This window comes from Polypterus senegalus, chromosome 3, assembly GCF_016835505.1.
Source record: "Polypterus senegalus isolate Bchr_013 chromosome 3, ASM1683550v1, whole genome shotgun sequence".
Lineage (NCBI taxonomy): Eukaryota > Metazoa > Chordata > Cladistia > Polypteriformes > Polypteridae > Polypterus > Polypterus senegalus.
Window position 1 is genome coordinate 85338631 of NC_053156.1, and position 22658 is coordinate 85361288.

Here is a 22658-nt window from a genome sequence, read left to right on the forward strand (position 1 = left end):
AATGAAAACACAGTAACTTCAAAAATTTTAAAAACTCTATTTTGATAACAATGGCAGTTATTATGTTTTTCCATTGCAAACAAGACATTTTCCTTGATTCTTCCTCTGCTCCACAGTTTACAATTACAAATCAAACAATTTAGATGCGATTAAACTGCACATTTCAGACTTTTAAGCATACATTTTCAGTCTCACCATGTAGAAATGACAACACTTTTTCTACATGGTCCCCTCATAATGTTTTGGGACATAAGAATGGCTAATATATTAAAGCAGTGACTTTTAGTACTTTGCTGCATGTCCTTTGCATGCAATGACTGCTTGAAGTTTGTGATTCATAGATATTACCAGGCGCTGAGTATCTTCTCTGGTGATGGATGCTCTGTCAAGCCTCTTTCAGCCATTTTCAGCTCTTGCTTGTATTGGGTGGGCTTGGATTTCAATTAAGTGACAGGCTTGGCCATTCAGGAATTTTCTATTTTTTAGCTTTGAAAAACTCCTGTATTGACTTAGCAGAACGTTTGGGATCATTATTATGTAGGATGAAGCACTGTCTAATGATTTTGGCAATATATACTGGAACTTGAGCAGATAAGATGTTTCTTTACACCTCAGAATTTTTTGTGCAGCTGCCATCAGTAATTACATGATGAATAAATATAAATTTGCCAGTACCAGTGGAAGACATACATGCCCAAACCATAACACCCCCATCACCTTTTTTAATAAATAGCTGGTATGCTTTGGATCTTGGGCGGTATCTATTTGTCTCCACACATTACTCTTGCCATCACTCTGATACAGGTTAATCTTTGTCTTTGCCTGTCGTCAAGACCTTTTTCAAAAAATTTTGCAGGACCTTTTAAGTACTTTTTAGCAAACTGTAATCTGGCCCTTCTGTTTTTGTGGGTACCTTTTGGTTTACATCTTGCAGCGTGACCTCTGTATTTAATGAAGTCTTCTGAGGATTATAGTCTCTGAGACACACTCATCTACCTCATGGAGAGTGTTTCTGATGTGTTGGACAGGCATTTGGGGCTTTTTCGTTACCATAGTGAGGATTCTAATGACATTAGCAGTGGAGGTCTGCCTTGGCCTACTAGTCCCTTTGCAATTACTGAACTCACCAGTGCATTCTTCCATCTTAACACTAGAATCCCTGAAGCCTACGAAAAAACTCGTAATTCCGGGCCACATTAAATTCCTTTACACCTCTCCTCATCAGCGTCTTTTGTTTTGCAAATGTGTCGATCAGCGCAAGTAGCCTGCTATACCACTACCCCCGACAAAACCCAAACCAACCAAGGTGACTCAGTAGCAAAATTCTCAGAAAGCATGTGTGTTTATCTGGGCATGAGGTGCCTGGGGTTATACAGGGTAAATAATGTATCGTTATTTGGAATACATGCATTTCATGTGTGTTCTGGGTCTACAACGATCTGTGTAGATGTAGGATGAAAGGAATTGTGAGGCAAGAAATGCTGAACACATACCTAAAAGAGAAACTTTTTCCATATTATACTAATAATGACATGAAGTGTATAATGTATGAAGACTTTAGTCCAAGTATCAGATAAACACATGCGCTTTTATTCAAGAATATAGCCAAAGAAAAAAAATCACTTTACTGTCAATGAGTTAAAAACCTAAGCTCAAACGTCAATAGACAGAAAGTCGGTATGTATTCTTGGATGGTGCAGAGGTGGGGAACTGCTGCCTTATAACCGAAAGGTTGCAGGTTCGAGTCGGGGCACTCCAGGTTTTGAGTAGTGAGCTGCTACTATTATTACTATAATAAAAAAATATATTTGATTTGAGTCTGTAACACCCAGTGTAAATGTTAGCTACCTGTAAAAGTTTTATTATTCAATTTTATTCTTTCAGTGACGTTCACGTGATACAACAAACTTGCCTCTCTCCATTCTTTTCACAAGAGCAGCGATGACTACAGTTGGTTTTGTGGTTGATGCCTGCTCAGAACTATTTGTTATACCAGCAGTAAAAAAAATACAATGTCCCAATGTTCAGCAATTGGGGAAGAATGGCAAAGGTAAGAGAAGTGACAAAAAACCCAATAGTCATCTGAGGTCCGGAGAACCTGTATGGCAGTGGAAGATCATCACAGCAACACTCCAGTGATCTGGGGTTTAAAGCAGAGTGGTCCTCTTGGAGTTTGCAAAAAGGCACCTAAATGACTCTCAGAATGTTTGGCCTCAACTTTAAGTGTAATTTTTAGAGAACACATGGCACCGTTCATCACCTGCACAGTACCATTCCAACTGTAGTGAAGGATGGTAGTAGTAGCATCATGCTATGGGCTATTTTTTAGCAATAGGGACTAGAAGATTAGTTAGGATCAAGAGCAATCTGAACAAGAGTAGAGATATCCTTAATGTAGACCTGCTCCAGAGCACTTACTGCTTCAGATTGGGCTGAAGGATCACCTTCCTAAAGGAAAAAGTGATGTTGGACTGGCTTAGGGACAACTCAGTGAATGTTCTTGAGTGGCCCAGCAAGAGCCTGGACTTTATCCTAATCAAACATCTCTGGCGAGAAAAATATCTGCCCCAATAATTGTCTACTTTAACCTGACAGAGCTGAGAGGATGTGCAGAGAAAATGGCAGAAAATATCTAAATCCAGTGCAGAGCTTGTTCCATCATACCCAAGAAGATCCCAGGTTGTGATTACTACCAAAAGTACTTAAACAAAGTACTGAATAAAGAGTTTGAATTCTTGTGTCAATGTGATATTACAGTTTTTCATTTATAATCCTTTTGCAAAAATTTCTAAAATTCTGTTTTCCCTTTATCATTCTGGTGTTTTGAGTATTGCTTGATAATGAAAAAAATGAATTATAATGGTTATAATAGAACGCTGCAACAAAACACAATGTAAAAAAAGGTGAAGTGGTCAGAATACTTTCTGAGTTCACCATATACATACACACATATATACTTAAAATTTTCATAATTCATTTTCATCTTTGTTCTGAGTGGAAGTGCACTTTTTAAATAATAAATTAAATTTTAGTTTAGAATTACTACCAAGTTCGTCCCTATATGACCTCCATGCATTTCTACTCTGAATAACACATTCCACCTCATACCTCAGATGCTGGTAACTTAGAAGGCCATAATATTAAGCTGAATGTAGAATTAGTTTCATGGACCGATTATAGAACTTTTCTAACCTTGTGAGAGAAAGCATTATTCTGCTTAACAATTTCATTCAAAAATGGGTTATCTGCTTCCTTGTGGCAACAAAATTGAGGTATAGTGAAGCTTTCAAGTATAGTACACCCCCAAAATTCACGGGGGTTATGTTCGTAGAGCACCCGCGAATTGTGAAAAACCGCAAATTTTAAATGTGGTTAAAAAAAATGCCTATTTTCATAGTTTAAACCCTAAATATGCCCCAAAACACTTAAATTTCAAACGCAGCTTAATACATTACCTAAAAATAAGAATTTAAAGGTAAACCTGTAAACTGTACTGCTATGTCTCCCGCAGTGTTAGAATGCAAAATACCAATGTTACCACTATATGTACTGTAGTTCATACAAGTGTGTTTTCATTGCCAGAAGTCTAACGGTGTAGCTCGTTTCGGCGGCATCTTGGGGCTTTAACCATTAAACTGCCACATACTTGGGGGTTGATGCATCCCTGGACGCCAAATACTTTTTTGCTGCACTTTAACTAAACGTCACAATTAACAAAGAACAAGTGAAATTTTAACAGAACACCTTTTTTTTTCATGCAAAAATGCATCACAATTACTGCAACACTGTTAATTTTACACACTGCTAATGAACTGTAAAAACTATTTCAAAAACTACTGGAACAATATGTAAAAAGTGCAACTGACACCATGGATGAAACTCAAACACTTCAAACAAACATGTCTCTTTCAGAAGTAAAAGGAACTCAGTATGCAGATAGTTATCGATTAAAGAATAGACAAACATCATAGGGGGGCAGAACTCCCAACTGGAGCAGAGAATGTCTGGGGGAAGAGAGAGAGAGAGAAATCAGCCAAAAAAGGACAGGTGCTCTTCAAGGGGTGCGTTCAGCCCTCCTGCTTACAAGGGGCTGGCAGTGGTCTTTAGCTGGCTGCTCAACGAATGTACAGCACTGACTGATCAGCTCCTGCGTGCTCACAAATGGCATTGGGAAATGACTACTGTATAGCCAGTTGTGACGGTTTAAGAGTCAAGAGGAACAAAATGGAAAACGCAAAGAACACTCAGCTGGAGATGCATCACAGTTAGTCAGCAGCAAGGAGAAATGAATAATGCTGTAGTGGTCTGGTGCCACTAAGATTCACACCCTCGAGAAGGCGGTGATTTATTTATTATTATGGTGGAGATTCCAGGGACGTACCCAGCTTTTACCCAACCCACGCACACTCACAAACAGAGACTAAAACAAAGCAATCTGGTAATCAAACAGCAAATAAAGAATGTAATGAAAACTAATGAAATAAGAAACAACGATACCACCCCTGTTCCCCTTACAGCGATTACACATTAGATACAACAAAGCACAAACAAAACACACAGAGTAAATTTTCATGAAAATTTCATGAAAACGGCAATGGATAAAATGAAATGATGAAAACAGATTGTCCAGAGATCCGCACGCTGAATGGGAATGTAAAGATAGTTCTACCGGTAGTTCCTGAAATGGTGAAGAAAGGTGGACGGGTTCAGGAGTGCTCCTTTCTTTGCAGGATGGCCATGAATCCACTTACAGTCCTCATACAGGCAGACAACAGACAATCCAGACGCACAAAACGATCCAGGACAAAATGAATAAGTACAGGTAACCCAACAGAAGGTAGACAGGCAGGAACTTGAAACACAAATTACAAAAACTTTTTTTTGGCTTTTGGTCACCGGCCCCCTTTTTAAAAGCCATGCTGACATCCTTTGACCTCAACAGCCCCAGCACCCTCAGCAGAAGACTAATCGGAGCCACTGCTGGGAGTTGCAGTTTCAAATTCTATTGACTGCTTTCACCATCCCAAGCCATGGTTTTCTCTACAGTTGCTTCCTGTTCTCTCTACAGTACGGTATTGCCACAAAAAAGACATAAAAATTGCAGAGGATATTTGCAAACTCTTTGCAGGGGTCTACTGTATTGCTTTCCTTCAATGAAGGAACCAAATGTGTGCTTTGAAAACACACCCCAGCCATTGTTCCAAGACCACAAGTTTATTTGTTGATTATCAGTTTTGTTGTGTTTTACCATATTCTATTTCCTTTATCAGTATGAGTCAGCAGAGATTCATTAGAGCTTTAGTTTTGGTGTGGTATGATAATTTGTGCATTTTTTTCTCCTGCAACACCATTATTGATCAAAGAAGAAAGAACATAGAGGGGAGCAGAATTAGTGAGACAGGGCAGAGTTTTCAATTGGAAGGAACAGCAATGCAATGGATAAGTGGCAATCTGTGTTGCACATATGGAAAATGTTATGGCCGCTCTGGAAGAGCGACTGTTTTGCAGACAGTGGGGTGTGCTGCTTCCACTACTGGAAAAGTCTGCTTTTGTTACCCGAGGCGGCAGAATGCACAACAGACAAGGATGGAATTTTCAGCTATTATTAATTACGGAATTCTTGAGATATTTATACATTTTCCAAATTTTTGTTTAAAATTTAAAGGACCAAATGGGCAGCTTTTATTACTGTAAGTTTGCTTTTAGATGTCATTTTTGTAGTGTTAAATGCTTACTTAGTATTGGGGCGTTGGAGATCAAAGTGATCATATGTAGATTTTTGTTATTATTTACTCAGGCTGCTAGTTCATTGCTTGATATTGAAATTCATGTACATATTTTTGCTGCCAATATTTTAAAATGCTTAGTCTAAAGACAATATTTAATTTGGTTGATGTTGTTATGCTCTGTTTTTTCAGTGGAGTATTGTCTGTACTTTGTTTCTGAGAGATTTTCAATACACTCAATTGCTGTTTCTACAATAAGGGTTTGTAGTTACAACCTTTGTTGTTTTTTTTTTTTTAATATAGCTGTAAATCTGAGCAGTTTTAAATTCTCTATTCTTAATATATAATTTTTAAATGCAAAATATCAGATTTTCTCCTTATTAATTTACTGATTCATTTACTATGTATCCCCGGTGCGATTAGATATGAACAGAGAACTAAAAACTAAGAAACAAACCAAGCAAAAAAAAGTCGTCTCTAAGCAGCTACAGTATATCTGTACCATTTTTATAATATTGTTTGTTAACAGTATCAGCATACCTGAGGATTACTCATTTTCTCAGTCTTTGTCTTTCTTGGCTAACTATCTAGTCTGTCTTGCTTGACTATAGCCTGTAATTTTAAGGAGCTGTTTTTAGTTTAGTTGGAAGTTTTAGCTGAAAGTGTAATGCTGATAACATGGCTTTCTCTGACAAGTGAGTGCTTATAATGGTTTGCTTATTGATTCAACTGAGACTCTTTTTCTTAGAAGAGGTGGTTATACTGAAGAAAACACATTATTAAAGACCACAGGACATTACTGTATTTCTGCTCTTGTCTTTTGGCTGTCTTTGACTTTTCTCTAAAGTAAGTAATGTACTGATTTCAGGTTTCTGTTACCATTAACATGTGTTCCCTTACAATTTTATTAGTCATCTGTTTTGAATATTTTAAAGGTGTATAATGATTCATTACATAGTGTACTTTGTTTGACTGCTAAAATTACAGAATTGGCTAGGTGTGGGATGTTGTCAAGGAACAGCTGCTTTTCTTTGTCATGTTTAATTGGTGATTTCTAGATCATTTTCAGCATTGATTTACTGTTATGTAGGCAGCAGGTGACAGATTTTTGCTAAATATAAAAATAAGCAGATTTTTTTTTTCCCCAACAGGGAAACACGGTTAAAATTTAAGCTTTTTTCCTTGCCTATTGAGTATCCATCCATCCATCCATATTCTGAATCCACTTTATCGACATTTAGAGCACTGACAGTTACAGCAGGAGCCTCTCTCACGTGTCTTGGTTACTTGATGGAAACCAACACTTGAAAAAGTGCTGGTCCATTTCGGGGCACTCTCAAATACATATCAGCAGGTATTCACACTGAGGCAATATAGGCACCAATCAACTTGATCTGCCTTTATTTTGGAGATGAGGAAGAAACTCAACAAAGAAAGCTAAAAGGCATTGATCTAAACTCAAGGCTGTTGTGCTATTCTCTATGGATTACAATTAAAGTGTATTAGAAGAGAATTATGTATTTACAGTTTATAACATTTATGGCTCAATGATAAATTGTAACACTTAACACCTGGAAAAATATAGCTCTATGTAAATTCTTTCTTTGTAAGCAAATATAAATACTGATGTATTATACAGAGAAACAATAGAACAGAAGTGAACATGGTATTCAATTCTGCTGTTGGCACTATGGAAACATTATAAACATGATGCTTAACTTGACTTTTTTATTCACATAGCTGACACTTCGACAAATGACATAAGCAGTGGGTGTGGGAATGGGACAATATCTGCAAACCATTTGGAGCTACCTTAAAGATATTAATGTTCATCTAAAATTGTATCAGGATACCTAGATCCAAATTCTGGAATTAAAAAAAATGAAATGGAAAGTACAGTTTTGTAAAAGTAACAATGCTAATACATAACCTAGCCTGGTTCCTTTGGATAGCACATATTTTGTGGAGAGACTTTGTAGATTGTATTTAGATTGCACACCTTTATATTATCACAAGATGATCAGAGAACCTTTAACCACCACTCTGCTAAGCAGAGTGAATGCATGGATCTCTTCCATGGGAAGGCTTACTTCTTTCAAAACAAATTGTAAGGGTAAGTTAATCATTCAACAAAATAACAGCTTCTATGCTGAAGAGGCTATATTGGGAGACCATTCCCTTCCCAGGTGATATCTGTAGAACTGCCTTGTGGTCTTATTCACAAGGTGATAGATGATTCAAGTGATAGGTATTTTTGTGGCATAGTTTTAAGCCTTTCTCTTTTTATATCCTCAAGTTTTATTTTACATCCAAGGCCAAAACTTGCCAAAAAGTTTTAACTTGTACGTGTTGCTGAACTGCAAACTAGATGGCATATGAAAATTTGTCAGTTTTTTGCGAACAAATGTAAAGCTTTTTCCTATGTTGTTTTAAAATGATCACAGTGCATTAAACCTATCAATATAGAATGTAATGTGAACGAGTAGTGCAACACATACTGATTTTCAAAATCTTGTTATATGTTTTCATTTTTCATTACAGTACAGCTTGAGTGTTATATCTGTCATTTATTTACTGTATTAATATAATATAAATTGAACTCTCGCCCTCATTTCAAGTTTAACAGGTGGGCATTTACCTTGCAATAAGTTGGCCCTCAGATGTACATCTGTTATGGAAAATCTGACTGCCTGTCTCAATGTCCTTTGTTCCTTACAAAGTTATTCTATCTGAGCATGATCAGTACTTAATAACTTCTTGTGGATCTCCTTGACTAAGAAAATTGACTGCTCCTCACTAAACCTTGAGTCTTGCAGGATTATGTTATCATTATCTCTGATCAGCCTGGAGTCATACTTGTCAGTGCTTGGCCTTTGAATATCACTTCTTTTCTGCAATCAAAGTTAATTTTATTGTCTGTAAAACCTTGTACATTTGGCTCTGCTTTTTAGAGAAAGTGCTGAATAGTTTAGCATGCTGAAATTTTCTTTTTAGAATTTTTTCTTCATGAAGTATTAACTATTCACATAGAGAAGGTATGGCTTCCAGAGTTTTGTGTTAAATATTCTGAACAAACATTACCCATTAGCGGGCTTCTCTACATTGACTTTATTTCTTCATACTGAATCAGTTTCAAGTTTCTTCTAGTGACTTATAAGTCAGTTTGTTCCAATGTCTGAATACCAGGCCTGGGTAAAAATATGAAATTTTCAGTTTAATCGTTTTTCATTTAACCAATTCAACATTGATTCTTAAAGTCTCAAGATCGATCTCGTAAGTCTCTTTCCTTCTCTGTTACTAAATGATGATTTTGCTTATCTTTGTTTTTGGTGTCCAATCTAATAGATATTTCCAATTAAACTGTTAAGGCTTTCTACAGAAAAAATCACTTTGCTACCTCGTACAAAACGGCATATCCTCTTCAACTGAAACCAGGACCTTCAACACGTAAATCAAATGTGTGGATTATTATGGATTCAAACAGTGTGTCAGTAAAGAACAACTAGATAAAAGCAAAACCATATGTTAGCTGTGGAACTCAGAAGGTAAGTATTGTTGTAACACAACAAATTTGAGTAATCATTCATATCTACATCACCCAGAAACATTATATGAGTCAACATTCAAACGAGTAGAGCATAAACAATCTACACTGGGAGCAACGTTTAGCTGCAAACTTTCATTTAAATCTGCTCGTGCCCATAAAAACAACAGAATCTATAGCTGTTTTATCTGTACGGATAGAAGACCCTACACGTTTGTTGAAAACGAGGGCTTTCGACAAATAATACAGGTTTTGGAACCGCGGCATACTATACCAACCAGAAAGCGTGACAATCGCATATCACTACATTAAAAATGATTGTACACCTGTGGCAGATGTATTGCTGATAAGAGTGCTGCATGCCACACCGGGAGCATCTTCGCTACCTATATGCAGAGCTGCTGAGATGACTGGCTGTTGTTCCAACAACTCAACCGTACTGCAACGGTGAAAAAAAGTTTGCAACACTCCTCACCTGGCCAAGCAAGTATGCAATTGTTGGAATTTTCATAACAGCTTGCAATACCAAGTTGAGTGTGTGTGCAAAACAGCTGACGTGAAGTAATTCTATAAGCTGTACTGTAAGGATCATATTAGTGGTGTTGTCAGTCCCAGTGGCTGGTTCTGTCTCTCTTATGTTCAATTCATCCAATGCCACTGTCAACAAGCATCAGCTCTAGATTCTCGTTTAAAACCATCCTTTTTTTTATCTGAGGAGGACAGTGAGGGCACATTTTCCAGACTGATTTAACGTGACTGTTACACATGAGAAACTGATGATGTGTGTGTAGCTTGTAGAATTATAGAAAGACAGGAGTCTTTCCACTGTATCTTTAATTTCGACTAATTCAAGGTTTTAAATGTTCAACAGGTAAATACATTTGGGTTACAGTTTATTTTAAGGGTGTCTACATGGGGATTCTTAACACCTGAATAGGTACTAAATAGCATATTTAAAATTTAAGGAGTAATATTTGATTATTTCATAATAATATTTGCAAGATGATACAAATGTTTTGTAACAGTGCATTGCATTAAAACAAGGAGCCCCCATAATTATGTGTGGACTCTGATGTGACAATGCATATGTTTATTAAGTTATGGTGAATTTTGAATGGGTGCACTGCTTGAAGTTTTTTTTTTTTTTTATTCTGTTCCACATCTTTCAAGTACTGATGTTAACTGTTCATTATTAATCATCTATTGCTTCTTAAATGTCATTCCATGTGTATGCATATGTTATAAAGTCACTTTGTGCACATTCTTAAAATAAAGTGTTAATTTGTTACATTATATTGATGCTCTGTATGTATGGTTAAGTAATCCGTAAAAAAGCCAGCCATCAGACTGTCATGTGACATATTATTGCACACTTATTAAATCAAGATAAAATCAATATTAAATCAAATCAGGACATTGTGAATCAAAATCGAATTGAATTGGGACATCAGTGCTAATACCCTGCCCTAGTCTACACTATAGTTGTTTCCTGATCTTCTGTTTTACAGTATTCTAAATTTAAAATACAGTATTCTAGATTAGGTTCCTGTATTGTAACAATTGCTGCTACTTGAGATTGTTGATTATTTAATTCAAATAAATATTAACAAAAATTTTTAAAAATTTATAAATATATAATTATAAAATAAAACAAAATTTCAAGTGAGATCTGTATAATCGATCAAAATAAAATATGTATGAGAAATTTAAAAAGTAGACATATAGAAAAGCTTTTTTTTTTTTTTAAATAAAATATTGATCACCAGCTTTGCAGTTTTACAAGCTTACAAAATTTGCTGTTTCAAATTTCCATCAGCCTACCTGAAATAAAAAATTTAAATTCCAATTATGGCTTGTCAGTAACTCCTGTTTGTGTTCAGAGTTTCCTGTACTCCTGCTTGTAGAATTAATAATAATAATAATAATAACAACAACAATGATAATGATGGTGATAACAATAATTCTATTATTATTATTATTATTATTATTGCTCGCTTTGCTCGCCAACCCCCATGTTTGGTTTTCTTGATACACACTTTTAAGATTTTTTTTTTCTTTGAATTGTTATTTCATTAGTTTCACTTTTATTTCAGAACATCTGTAAAAGCAATATTTGGAATCTTGCGAGTCTTTTTAATGAGGTCAGTGAGACATGTGTTTAATGACTTTGTACCATAATTCTGGGTAGGTTTCTCTGTTTGGAATTTCAGCACAGACAAAATGATCTACATCATCAGCAGTTAATGATTTTTTTTACAAAGTAACCAATAAATGCATGTGCAGTAATCTCCGTTTTTGAAATTATCAAGATCAAAGATTCTTTATTTGTCACATGCATAGTTATACAGGACAACACGAAGTGAGATGCATCCTGATCCGCTTATCAAAAACTGTGCAAAGTCAGTTAGATTAACAAGAAGTCATAGATTGAAAGATAACAGTATAGTAGAACATAAATAAGTAAAATTATGTGAATAAAGTAGAATTAGGTGTAAAGGTGCAATAGTGCAGTGATTATTGTGCAAAATCAAAGTTAGACATGTGCATATTGTGGACAATGGCCGGCAGTTTATCCCAGCCAATACCCCCAAGCCGCCAGATGAAGCCCTCCTTGCAACGTGGAGATTCCCCGAATTCCAGCAGGGCATCATAAATCTTGGAGTTTTCCTTCACAGCCCCGCTGGATACTGTGGGGGCCGCCAGACGACGCTGCAGGGAGGCTCAAGGACTTGTATTTTCCGTATAACCCAGAAGCACTTCCCAGTCATGAGGACGGAAGAAATAAAGTACTGAAGAAAAAAGACTCCTTCTTCAGCTTGACGGCATCCCTCACCGCCGGTGTCCACCAACGGGTTTGGGGATTGCTGCCGCGACAGGCACCGACCACCTTACGGCCACAGCTCCGGTCAGCCGCCCATTCGGACTCAATGTCCCCCACCTCCCTCGGGATGTGGTCGAAGTTCTGCCGAAGGTGGGAGTTGAAGCTACTTCTGACAGGGGACTCTGCCAGCCGTTCCCAGCAGACCCTCACAACACGTTTGGGCCTACCAGGTCTGACCGGCATCTTCCCCCACCATCGAAGCCAACTCACCACCAGGTGTTGATCAGTTGACAGCTCCGCCCCTCTCTTCACCCGAGTGTCCAAGACATATGGCCGCAAGTCCGACGACACAACCATAAAGTCGATCATCAAACTGAGGCCTAGGGTGTCCTGGTGCCAAGTGCACATATGAACACCCTTATGCTTGAACATGCTTGGCGAGCACAGAAGTCCAATAACAAAACACCGCTCGGGTTCAGATCGGGGGGGCCATTCCTCCCAATCACGCCCTTCCAGGTCTCACTGTCATTGCCCACGTGGGCATTGAAGTCTCCCAGCAAAACAGGGAATCCCAGAAGGTATGCCCTCTAGCACCCCTCCAGAGACTCCAAAAAGGGTGGATACTCCAAGCTGCTGTTCGGAGCATACGCACAAACAACAGTCAGGACCCTTCCCCCCACCCGAAGGCAGAGGGAAGCCACCCTCTCGTCCACCGGGATAAACCACAACGCACAAGCTTCAAGTCGGGGGACAATAAGTATGCCCACACCTGCTCGGCGCCTCTCACCGGGGGCAACTCCAGAGTGGTAGAGAGTCCAGCCCCTCTCAAGGAGATTGGTTCCAGAGTCCAAGCTGTGCGTCGAGGTGAGTCCGACTATATCTAGCCGGAACCTCTCAGGCTCAGCTGAAGAAGGAGTCCTATAGGACCTTTTTTTCCTGTGGTTCTCTGGAGGCAGCTGATAGGTACCGGCAGGCCAAGCGGAATGCGGCTTCGGTTGTTGCTGAGGCAAAACTCGTGCATGGGAGGAGTTTGAGAGGCCATGGAGAACGACTTCGGACGGCCGAGGAGATTCTGGTCCACCGTCCGGCGTCTCAGGAAGGGGAAGCAGTGCAGTGTCAACACTGTATATGGTGGGGATGGTGTGCTGCTGACCTCGACTCGGAACGTTGTGGGTCGGTGGGCGGAGTACTTCGAAGACCTCCTCAATCCTACTAACATGCCTTCCATTGAGGAAGCAGAGCCTGGGGACTCTGAGGTGGGCTCTCCCATCTCTGGGACTGAAATCACCGAGGTGGTCAAAAAACTCCTTGGTGGCAGGGCCCCAGGGTTGGATGAGATACGCCCGGAGTTCCTTAAGGCTCTGGATGTTGTAGGACTGTCTTGGTTGACACGTCTCTGCAACATCGCATGGACATCGGGGACAGTGCCTCTGGATTGGCAGACCGGGGTAGTGATCCCCCTCTTTAAAAAGGGGGACTGGAGGGTGTGTTCCAACTATAGAGGGATCACACTCCTCAGCCTCCCTGGAAAAGTCTATTCCGGGGGTTCTGGAGAGGAGGGTCCGTCGGATAGTCGAACCTCGGATTCAGGAGGAACAGTGTGGTTTTCGTCCGGTCGCGGAACAGTGGACCAGCTCTACACCCTTAGCAGGATCCTGGAGGGTGCATGGGAGTTTGCCCAACCAGTCTACATGTGCTTTGTGGACTTGGAAAAGGCGTTCGACCGTGTCCCTCGGGAATCCTGTGGGGTGCTCGGGAGTATGGGGTACGGACCCCTGATAAGAGCTGTTCGGTCCCTGTACAACCGGTGTCAGAGCTTGGTCCGCATTGCCGGCAGTAAGTCGAGCCCGTTTCCAGTGAGAGTTGGACTCCGCCAGGGCTGCCCTTTGTCACCGATTCTGTTCATAACTTTTATGGACAGAATTTCTAAGCGCAACCAGGGTGTTGAAGGGGTCGGTTTGGTGGACTCAGGATTGGGTCACTGCTTTTGCAGATGATGTTGTCCTGTTTGCTTCATCAGGCCGTGATCTTCAGCTCTCTCTGGAGCGGTTCGCAGCTGAGTGTGAAGCGGCTGGGATGAGAATCAGCACCTCCAAATCCGAGACCATGGTCCTCAGCTGGAAAAGGGTGGAGTGGCCTCTCAGGGTTGGGGGGGGGAGATCCTGGCCCAAGTGGAGGAGTTTAAATATCTCGGGGTCTTGTTTACGAGTGAGGGAAGAATGGATCGTGAGATTGACAGGCTGATCGGTGCGGCATCCGCAGTGATGCGGGCTCTGCATCGGTCTGTCGTGGTGAAAAAAGAGCTGAGCCGTAAGGCAAAAGTTCTCAATTTACCAGTCGATCTACGTTCCTACCCTCATCTATGGTCATGGGCTATGGGTAGTGACCGAAAGAACGAGATCGCCAATACAAGCGGTTGAAATGAGTTTCCTTCGCAGGGTGTCTGGGCTTTCTCTTAAGGATAGGGTGAGGAGCTCAGTCATCCGGGAGGGGCTCAGAGTAGAGCCGCTGCTCCTCCACATCGAGAGGAGTCAGATGAGGTGGCTTGGGCATCTGATCAGGATGCCTCCTGGACGCCTCCCTGGTGAGGTGTTCCGGGCACGTCCAACCGGGAGGAGGCCCCGGGGAAGACCCAGGACACGCTGGAGGGACTATGTCTCCCGGCTGGCCTGGGGACGCCTTGGGATTCTCCTGGAAGAAGTGGCCGGGGAGAGGGAAGTCTGGGCTTCTCTGCTTAAGCTGCTACCCCCGCGACCCGACCTTGGATAAGCGGAAGAGGATGGATGGATGGATGGAAGAAAAAGGAGGACTTTTCACCTGACCTGGAAGTTCTGGGGAATCACATGGACTGAGGGATCTGAAGCACTTCCGGGTTAAGAGATATAAAAGGACTGTGGGAAACCCCAGCAGGTTGAGCCGAGTTGGGAGGAAGGGTGACTGAGCTGCTTGGAGGTGTGGAGGATTAATTATTGTGTATTATTGAAAGTATAGTGAAGGTGAAGGTGCTTTGTGCACTTTATTATTGTACAAATAAAATTATTTGGACTTTTATCTGGTGTCTGACATTTGGTCTGAGGGTTCAAGGGGATGACAGCGCTCCCTATCTGTCACAATAGTTAAATGAGGCAGTTTTGTTTGCGCTACTGCGATCTTTACTGTTTTTTTTTTTATATACTCTCTAATTTTCCTACTTTCATATTCTTTAACTTTCTCCACATGCATATCGCGCCGTTTTTTTTTTTTTGAGCCTTTTGAATTCCAGTGCTTTCATAATCTCTAACCTGCTCTGCATGTGTTTAGTGCCAATGTTTGTGAACGTCTTTATGAAATTCTACTTTGTCTTTTACTCTGTCTTTTAATTCTGAGCCGGATTGGACGTGCTTTTTTTTCAATTCCACTTGTTCCGGGCTGATAATTACTTTCCTTATTTTCTGAATTTGCACCTAGATTATTCTTTTTCTTTTTTGCTCTTTTTTCTCTCCAACGCTTTTGAGTCTCTTTTCTCCGCGCTGCTTTCTTCTTCGCTTAGTCATCAACAGTTCATTTATAACGTACTGTCCTTATATGCTTTATATGCGCTGAGAGCCCTGGATCTGTGTGTGCTCAAATCCTTTAGACAACTGAATGTTTTGCTGCCTCTTGGCTTATTTGATATTGATTGTAAGTAGGGCGTGTCTTGCAAGAATGTCATGTTCCACGTCATCGCGAGACGGTCCTGGGTCAATCTCTTGGCACAAAGTCTCATGTTTAAGGTCCCCGCGAGACGCTCTGTGGCCACTGTCTTTCATCTTGCGGTTTCTTTTAAATGTCTTCCATAATCTTAATGTGAAGATCACGTCTTGACACCCTTATGTTTCTCTCCAGGATTTTTTTTTATAATAGAGAGATTATTATTATTATTATTATATCAGAAAACTGAGACATGGAAAGTAGACCTTTTAGTATAATGGTATACAGTGTTGCCTTCATAAAATTATTTTACTCCGTTTCACAAATGCCAGATAATCCAAAGCATGTTAATAGAGTATTTTGAATATTGTATTAGCTTATTGTGCAAGATAGTTTTAAATGATGCTGATTGTGTAATAGTAGTTAATCAGTTTTGTAGATTTCCCCTCAATATTCATTGTCTTCATACTTGAATTCTTGGAAAGTCACCATCCTCAGATTTTTTTCCCTAGCTTGTAGTCTTTGAAAAGACCATTAGAATTACTGCATTCCTGCACAGTTAATAATAGCATGTATCAGTCAAGCAAATCTCAAAGGAAGATGCTGAAAAAGAAATCTGCTTAGAATCAGCTTGGAAAATGCTAAACTATTTCGTCTGCTATTATTAGATTGACATTCAGTTTATATTTTAATGTGTGTTAAGTATCATTTAAAATAAGCAAATAAAGTAATATGTTAATGGTATTATTGTGTTTGAGATGTACCTCAGTTATTGTGATTTACTGATAGTGTACTGATTTTGCAGTTGTTTATAAGGGAAATTGAAGTTGAAATAATATATTGTAAATAATATATTCTTTGGTCAAAGTGTTGCCCACTAAAATAAAGGCCAGTCTAAGATGTGGATTTTTGTGCAGCTCTTTAGTCAACTATGTATATGTTTTTTCCTTTCCCTTAAGGCTATTCACTCTGTTGCCTGGCACCATGAAGGAAAGCAGTTTATCTGCAGCCATTCGGATGGCACTTTGACCATATGGAATGTAAAATCGCCTGCTAAGCCTGCTCAGATAATCACTCCACATGGTAAGTCTGAATAGATACTGTATTTTTTGCTAGAGCAGCTGTCATTAAGATTACAATCATTCTTTCAGCACAGTAAATCACATCTAATAGTAATAACCTTTCCAGAAGAATATTAACGGAGCTTCAGTGTTAGGTAATATTTACGTTTATACATATTATGTATATTATCTACTTTTAAATAAAAGTGAGCAGTGCAACAAAATGGGTTAGGAGGGATTGTGACACCAAGGCTGTCTGAAAGGCACTTTAACAGGCCCAAAACATATGACCCACTGAGGCTGGGACTTGATTGCAGCATTCCCAGGTTGAATCTTGCCCTGGAAACATTTTGGTCAGTTTTAGGCGAGACAGATGTGCTCGATATATAATTTTGAGTTGAATAATTGTATGCTTTGCGCATATGGAGCACAAGTGAAGTTTCTGCATTGCTATTTTCCACTCCTTTTCTGATATACTGATTAAGAGATATTTTTCCCATTGTCCTCGTGGATCTTTAAAAGGGAGGGACTGCAAAATAATTTTATATATTGCAGAGATGGTGTCTAAGTCCTTGGAATTGAGCAATATTTTTTCCGGCATGGAGGAGGGTGCAAGATGAGGAAAATTGGGCAGGTTCTTTTTAACAGTTCCTAATTTGAAGATAGTGAAAGAAATGTGTGGCTGGAAAGTTAAATTTGGAATGTAATTGTTCATAGGATGTAAAGATGTTGTCTGTATAAAGATCTCTAAGCAATTTAATCCCAAATTGTTTCCAGATATTAAAAACTGCATATGTTTGCGAGGGTTGAAGAGGTGCCACAGATAAAAGATTTTCCATCTTAAAATGCTTTCTACATTGGTTCCATATTCTGAGTGAGTGAAGCACAATTGGGTTATTAGTATATTGCCGATAACTTGCATTTATTGGGGCACAAAGCAGGGAATATAAAGAAATACTGCAGGATTTTAATTCTATTGCGGACCAAGCCTGTATATGTTCATCTATTTGTGTCCAGGTTTTTATAGCTTGTATGTTTGCTGCACAGTAATAAAACTGAAAGTTGGGTAGGCTTAGGAAGAATTTTCATCTTAACAACGTTAATTCTTCTAGCTAGAGTGAGATGAAGGGTTGACCATCTATGCAAGTCTTGCTTGATTTTCTCCATACAGACGGTGAAATTTTGTTGATAAAGGGCTTTATGTTTACTTGTGATGTTTACCCCTAGGTATTTAAACTGATCTGCGATGATAAAAGGGAAGGTGTCCAAGCTAATATTGTGTGCTTGAGAAATCACTGGAAAGAGCACACTTTTATTCAAATTAATTCTGAAACCAGAGATTTTTTGAAATTCTGTAAGTGCTGTTAAGACTGCAGGCACAGAATTTTGTGAGTGTGATATATACAGTACCATATCATCTGCATATAGAGAAATTTTCTGTTCCAATCATTCTCTGAAAATCCCCTTTATCTGATAAAAATTTCGACAGTGAACTGCCAGTGGTTCATTGGCGATTGCAAATAGCAGTGGTGACAAGGGGCATCCTTGTCTGGTACCACGTTATAGTTTAAAGTAGTCTGAACAAATGCTGTTAATACAAACTGAAGCTTTTGGATTGGCATACAGTAGTTTGATCCATTCACAAATGTTCGGGCCAAACCCAAATTTTTCTAATGTAGTGAAAAGGTATTTCCATTCAATCATGTCAAATGCTTTTTCTGCATTCAATGATGATAAAATTTCTGGGGTGTTTGACTTTGTTGGTGAGTATATTACTTTAAACAGGCGTCGAAGATTTGGAAGATAAATGTCGACCCTAAATCCAGTATGATCTTGTGATATTACCGAAGGCAGCACTTTCTCCATCCTTCTAGCTATGATTTTTGAGAGTGTCTTAACATCATTATTCAGAAGTGAAATTGGTCTATATGATGCACCTTGTAATAAGTCCTTATTTTGTTTAGGAAAAACGGTGATTAATGCTTGGCGAAAAGTTTGAGGTAGAATTTGATTGTCTCTAGCTTCTGTAAATGTTGTGAATAGGAGGGGCGCTAGCTGAGCAGAGAATTTCATATAAAATTCTGCAAGGTAGCCATCAGGGCCTGCTGCTTTCCTGCCTTGAAGTGACTTTATAGCATCTAGTAATTCTGATAGCGCCAGAGGTTTATCCAGTTCCTCCACACTAAAAGTATCTATTTGTGGCATCTGTAATGTATCCAGAAATGCATTAAATTGTGTGTTGTAAATCCTTATATTCTACTGAGTTTAAAGAAGACATGTATAGTAGTCTTTAAATGTGTGCATTATATTTTTATGGTCAATGATTTCATCTCCGTTTGTGTTGGTTATTACTGGGATTGCATTGCGAACTTCTTGCTTGTGGATTTGTTGAGCTAAGAGCTTATTCGCTTTCTCTCCGTGTTCATAGTAATGATGCCTAGATGTATAAATTAGTCATTCAGTTTCTTTAGTTGTCAAGAGGCTGAGTTCTGAGTGCAGAGCCTGCCTTTTCCTATGTAGAGCCTTGCTTGGAAGCCTGGCATGGTCTTCATCTACTCTAGTAATTTCATTTCTTAACTCTGATACTTTTTTGGTTTCTACTTTATTCCTGTGGGAAGGATATGAAATAATCTGTCCTCTTAAGAAGGCCTTTAGAGTTTCCCAGAGTATTCCTGCAGAAACCTCTGAGGATGTATTTATCTCTAGGAAGAAACTGATTTGTTTGGATATAAATTCAGTAAAGTTCTCGTCTACTAATAGAAGCAGGTTAAGACACCATCTGGGAGGTGAGTGTTGGGGCATAGTGACTTTAGCTCCAAGATCAGAGGTGTATGGTCGGAAATAAAAATAGCATCATATTTGCAAGATTTAATCGTAGGCAAGAAATTATTATCTATAAAGAAATAATCAATTCTTGAGTAGCAATGATGTACTGGTGAGTAGAAAGAATATGTTCTTGAATTTCGGTTTAGAAACCTCCCCTCTGTGACAGGAGTCCTATCTAAAAGTGGATTTAAAACACAACTAAAGTCCCCAACTATTATAATTTTATGAGTGTTCACATTGGGAATGGATGCAAATACATTTTGCATGAATTCCTTATCATCGACATTAGGTGCTTAAACATTTATCAAAATCATTTTAGAGTTAAATAAGTTGCCCATGACCATCACACATCTCCCTTCAGGATCAGATACTACATCTGATGCTACAAATGAGACTGAGGATTCCCACACCTCTAGTTTTCTTTGTAAAGCTAGAATGGAACATTTGGCCAGTCCAGTCCTTTTGCAGCCGGAACTGATCCGTGCTTAGTAAGTGGGTCTCCTGTAAAAATACTATTTTAGCGTTTAAACCTGTTAGGGAAGAGAATATTTTCTTTCTTTTTAATTTATGATTCAGGCCTTTAACATTCCAGCTCACAAAGTGAACTGTCCTATCATGGAGACATTGATTCTGAATTTTTGATGTCATTTTATAGTCTTAACTGGAAGTGAGACAGCTTTAACCTTAATTTCCTATTTCCCCACGGGTTATTGCCATGCAGCTTGTTGTTACGTTGGTAGTTATAAGGATTAAAAGGATAGATTAGATATAGCCTGTTCTCTTTCTCTCCTCCCCTTATACCCCCACCCCCCCCATTTTGACTCCTCACGTGAGGCTGGACCCCACTTCGCAAAGTCCCGGTCCTTTGACATACCTAGAGACAGAGCACGTCCAAAGCAAAACAAGCCCCCACACAGCGGCGTTTTGAGGATTAAAAAGTAGAGATATCTATTGCCAATTTAATCTAAATACTATATGCCTAAAATATAATCATTAACAAACTGTAAGCATAAAATATATAATCTTCAGCAATCTTAAAAGTATTAAGATAATAAACCCAGGGAATGGTGCTAGAAAGTGGTCCAGGATATGCATAGTAAATCCTAATGCAATAATAACAATAACAATAAACGAAGGGTATGATGTTAAACAGTCCCCTTTAGGGTATAAAAAAAAAATAATTTCTTCCACACACACACATCTATAACTGTAATTAAGACATAAACAGAAAGCGTCCAAGTAATGAAAAGAATGTATCATTATAATACCTGTATCATTACAAGTGGATCAGACAGCAGGTGACACCTCCTTGCCATGCCATGAAAGGATACAACTCACTATTGTGTTTCAAAATAGTGTCGGGATCAGCTTTCTTAATTCCTTTTCTGCTTCCTCCTTGCTGGAGAAGATGTAGTATTGGCCTTGAATGTCCACTTTCAGTTTGGCAGGATACAAGAGGCTGTACTTGTTATCGGCTTGCCGTAACCGCTGTTTTATTTAGCAGCTGTTGCGGGTGAGAAATCAGGGAAAATACGAATGTGGTTATTTTCAAATATAATCTCTTACTTGTGTCTGAGGAGTGCCATCACATCTAGCTTACACAATAATCTGTCAAAGCGGACAATAAAAGACCTAGGTCTAAAGGTGTTTGATCCGCGTATGCGATAAGCTGCTGCTATCTTGGTTAAAGTTTTCTCCAATTATTTTAGAGAACATAATGATGTTTGGACTTTCACGATTCTCAGGTTGACCTTCAATTCTAATATTATTCCTTATGCTTCCATCTTCCAGAGCAGCAAGTCTGTCTATGAGTTTTTTGCATTCGGAATTGGCAGCTGTAGCTTTTCCATCAGCGGTGGATGCTACATTTTCAGCTGTTTCAATTCGAGTTGTGAATGACTGCTTAACATCCTTCAGCTGATCAACAAGTGTGCTCAGTTTAGACGCGTTTTCCTAAATGTGCTCCTCAATTTTTTCCAGCATACATTTAAAGGCCGCCTCAAAGCGAGTATATTTCTCCGAGTCTTTATTATCCTGCCACAGCACTTGCCGCAGCTTCTCACCTGCCTTCTCGCTTTTCTTTATCTCTTGCTTGAGCTCAGCGATCATCACCTTCAGTTCGGACATATCATTTCTGCTTTCGTGCACCATAGGGGAAGCGGTGGTCTCTATTACTGCCGATGTAGATAGATAGATAGATAGATACTTTATTAATCCCAAAGGGAAATTCACATGTACCCGGCTTGCGTGGAGTAGGTGAAAGCGTGGACTGCATGGCCTTTTCCAGTTTCAAATGATCTTTTCCAATCGGCGAGCTATCGTGACCTGCATCACTTGCACATTCACTCCCCATTTTGCTCTCAACTGGAGACGAAGCAGCGCACCGTGGTCCCGAGGAGTCTGGGCTTTCGCCCGTCTGTTCCAGGTCAGTCTCTGAAAGGCCGAACCTTGAGCTTGAACTTGGACTTGTTGGTCTGGGTTTGGATGTAGCTTTAGTTTTCTTTTCTATTTCTTTCTGTGCCCCTTTCTTGCCGACCATATTTATATATGCTTGCATATACTGTAGTAGAATCCTCGGGTTGGATAAATACAGGATATATCAGGATAATGAAGAAATAATATAATAAAATAACACAGCTGCTAATGGAGCTCCGCTACAGACGTCCATCTCTCGCAACAGACGAGACATGTACACATTTATTCAAAACCTAGCAAATTACCCACGCTTAGCAGCAGAGAAGTAGTGTGTTAAAGAAGTTATGAAAAAGAAAAGGAAACATTTTAAAAATACCGTAACATGATTGTCAATGTAATTGTTTTGTCAGTGTTATGAGTGTTGCTGTCATCAAGGATTTGATTATCATTATTTCTTTTAATCAGGTTTGTATTTGATGCACGTTTTGTGTTCAAGTTACATTCCATGTTTATCAACCGTTGTAAAGTAACAGGTTTCATTCATCGAAGTGTTCACTACACAAATCACTACTCGTGAATCTAAGATGTTTAACAGG

The 22658-nt window shown here is 39.2% G+C and overlaps 1 protein-coding gene across 11 annotated transcripts in view; it reads left to right on the forward strand.

Moving 5' to 3' along the window:
- The window catches only part of LOC120525337 (syntaxin-binding protein 5), a 637028-nt gene that overhangs the window by 414335 nt on the left and 200035 nt on the right, over positions 1-22658 (forward strand). For all 11 annotated transcript variants that reach the window (XM_039747537.1, XM_039747542.1, XM_039747540.1 and 8 more), the window contains exon 8: positions 16720-16843. In XM_039747537.1, coding sequence (XP_039603471.1) covers positions 16720-16843 — 124 coding nt within the window. The remainder of the gene's footprint in view (positions 1-16719; positions 16844-22658) is intronic.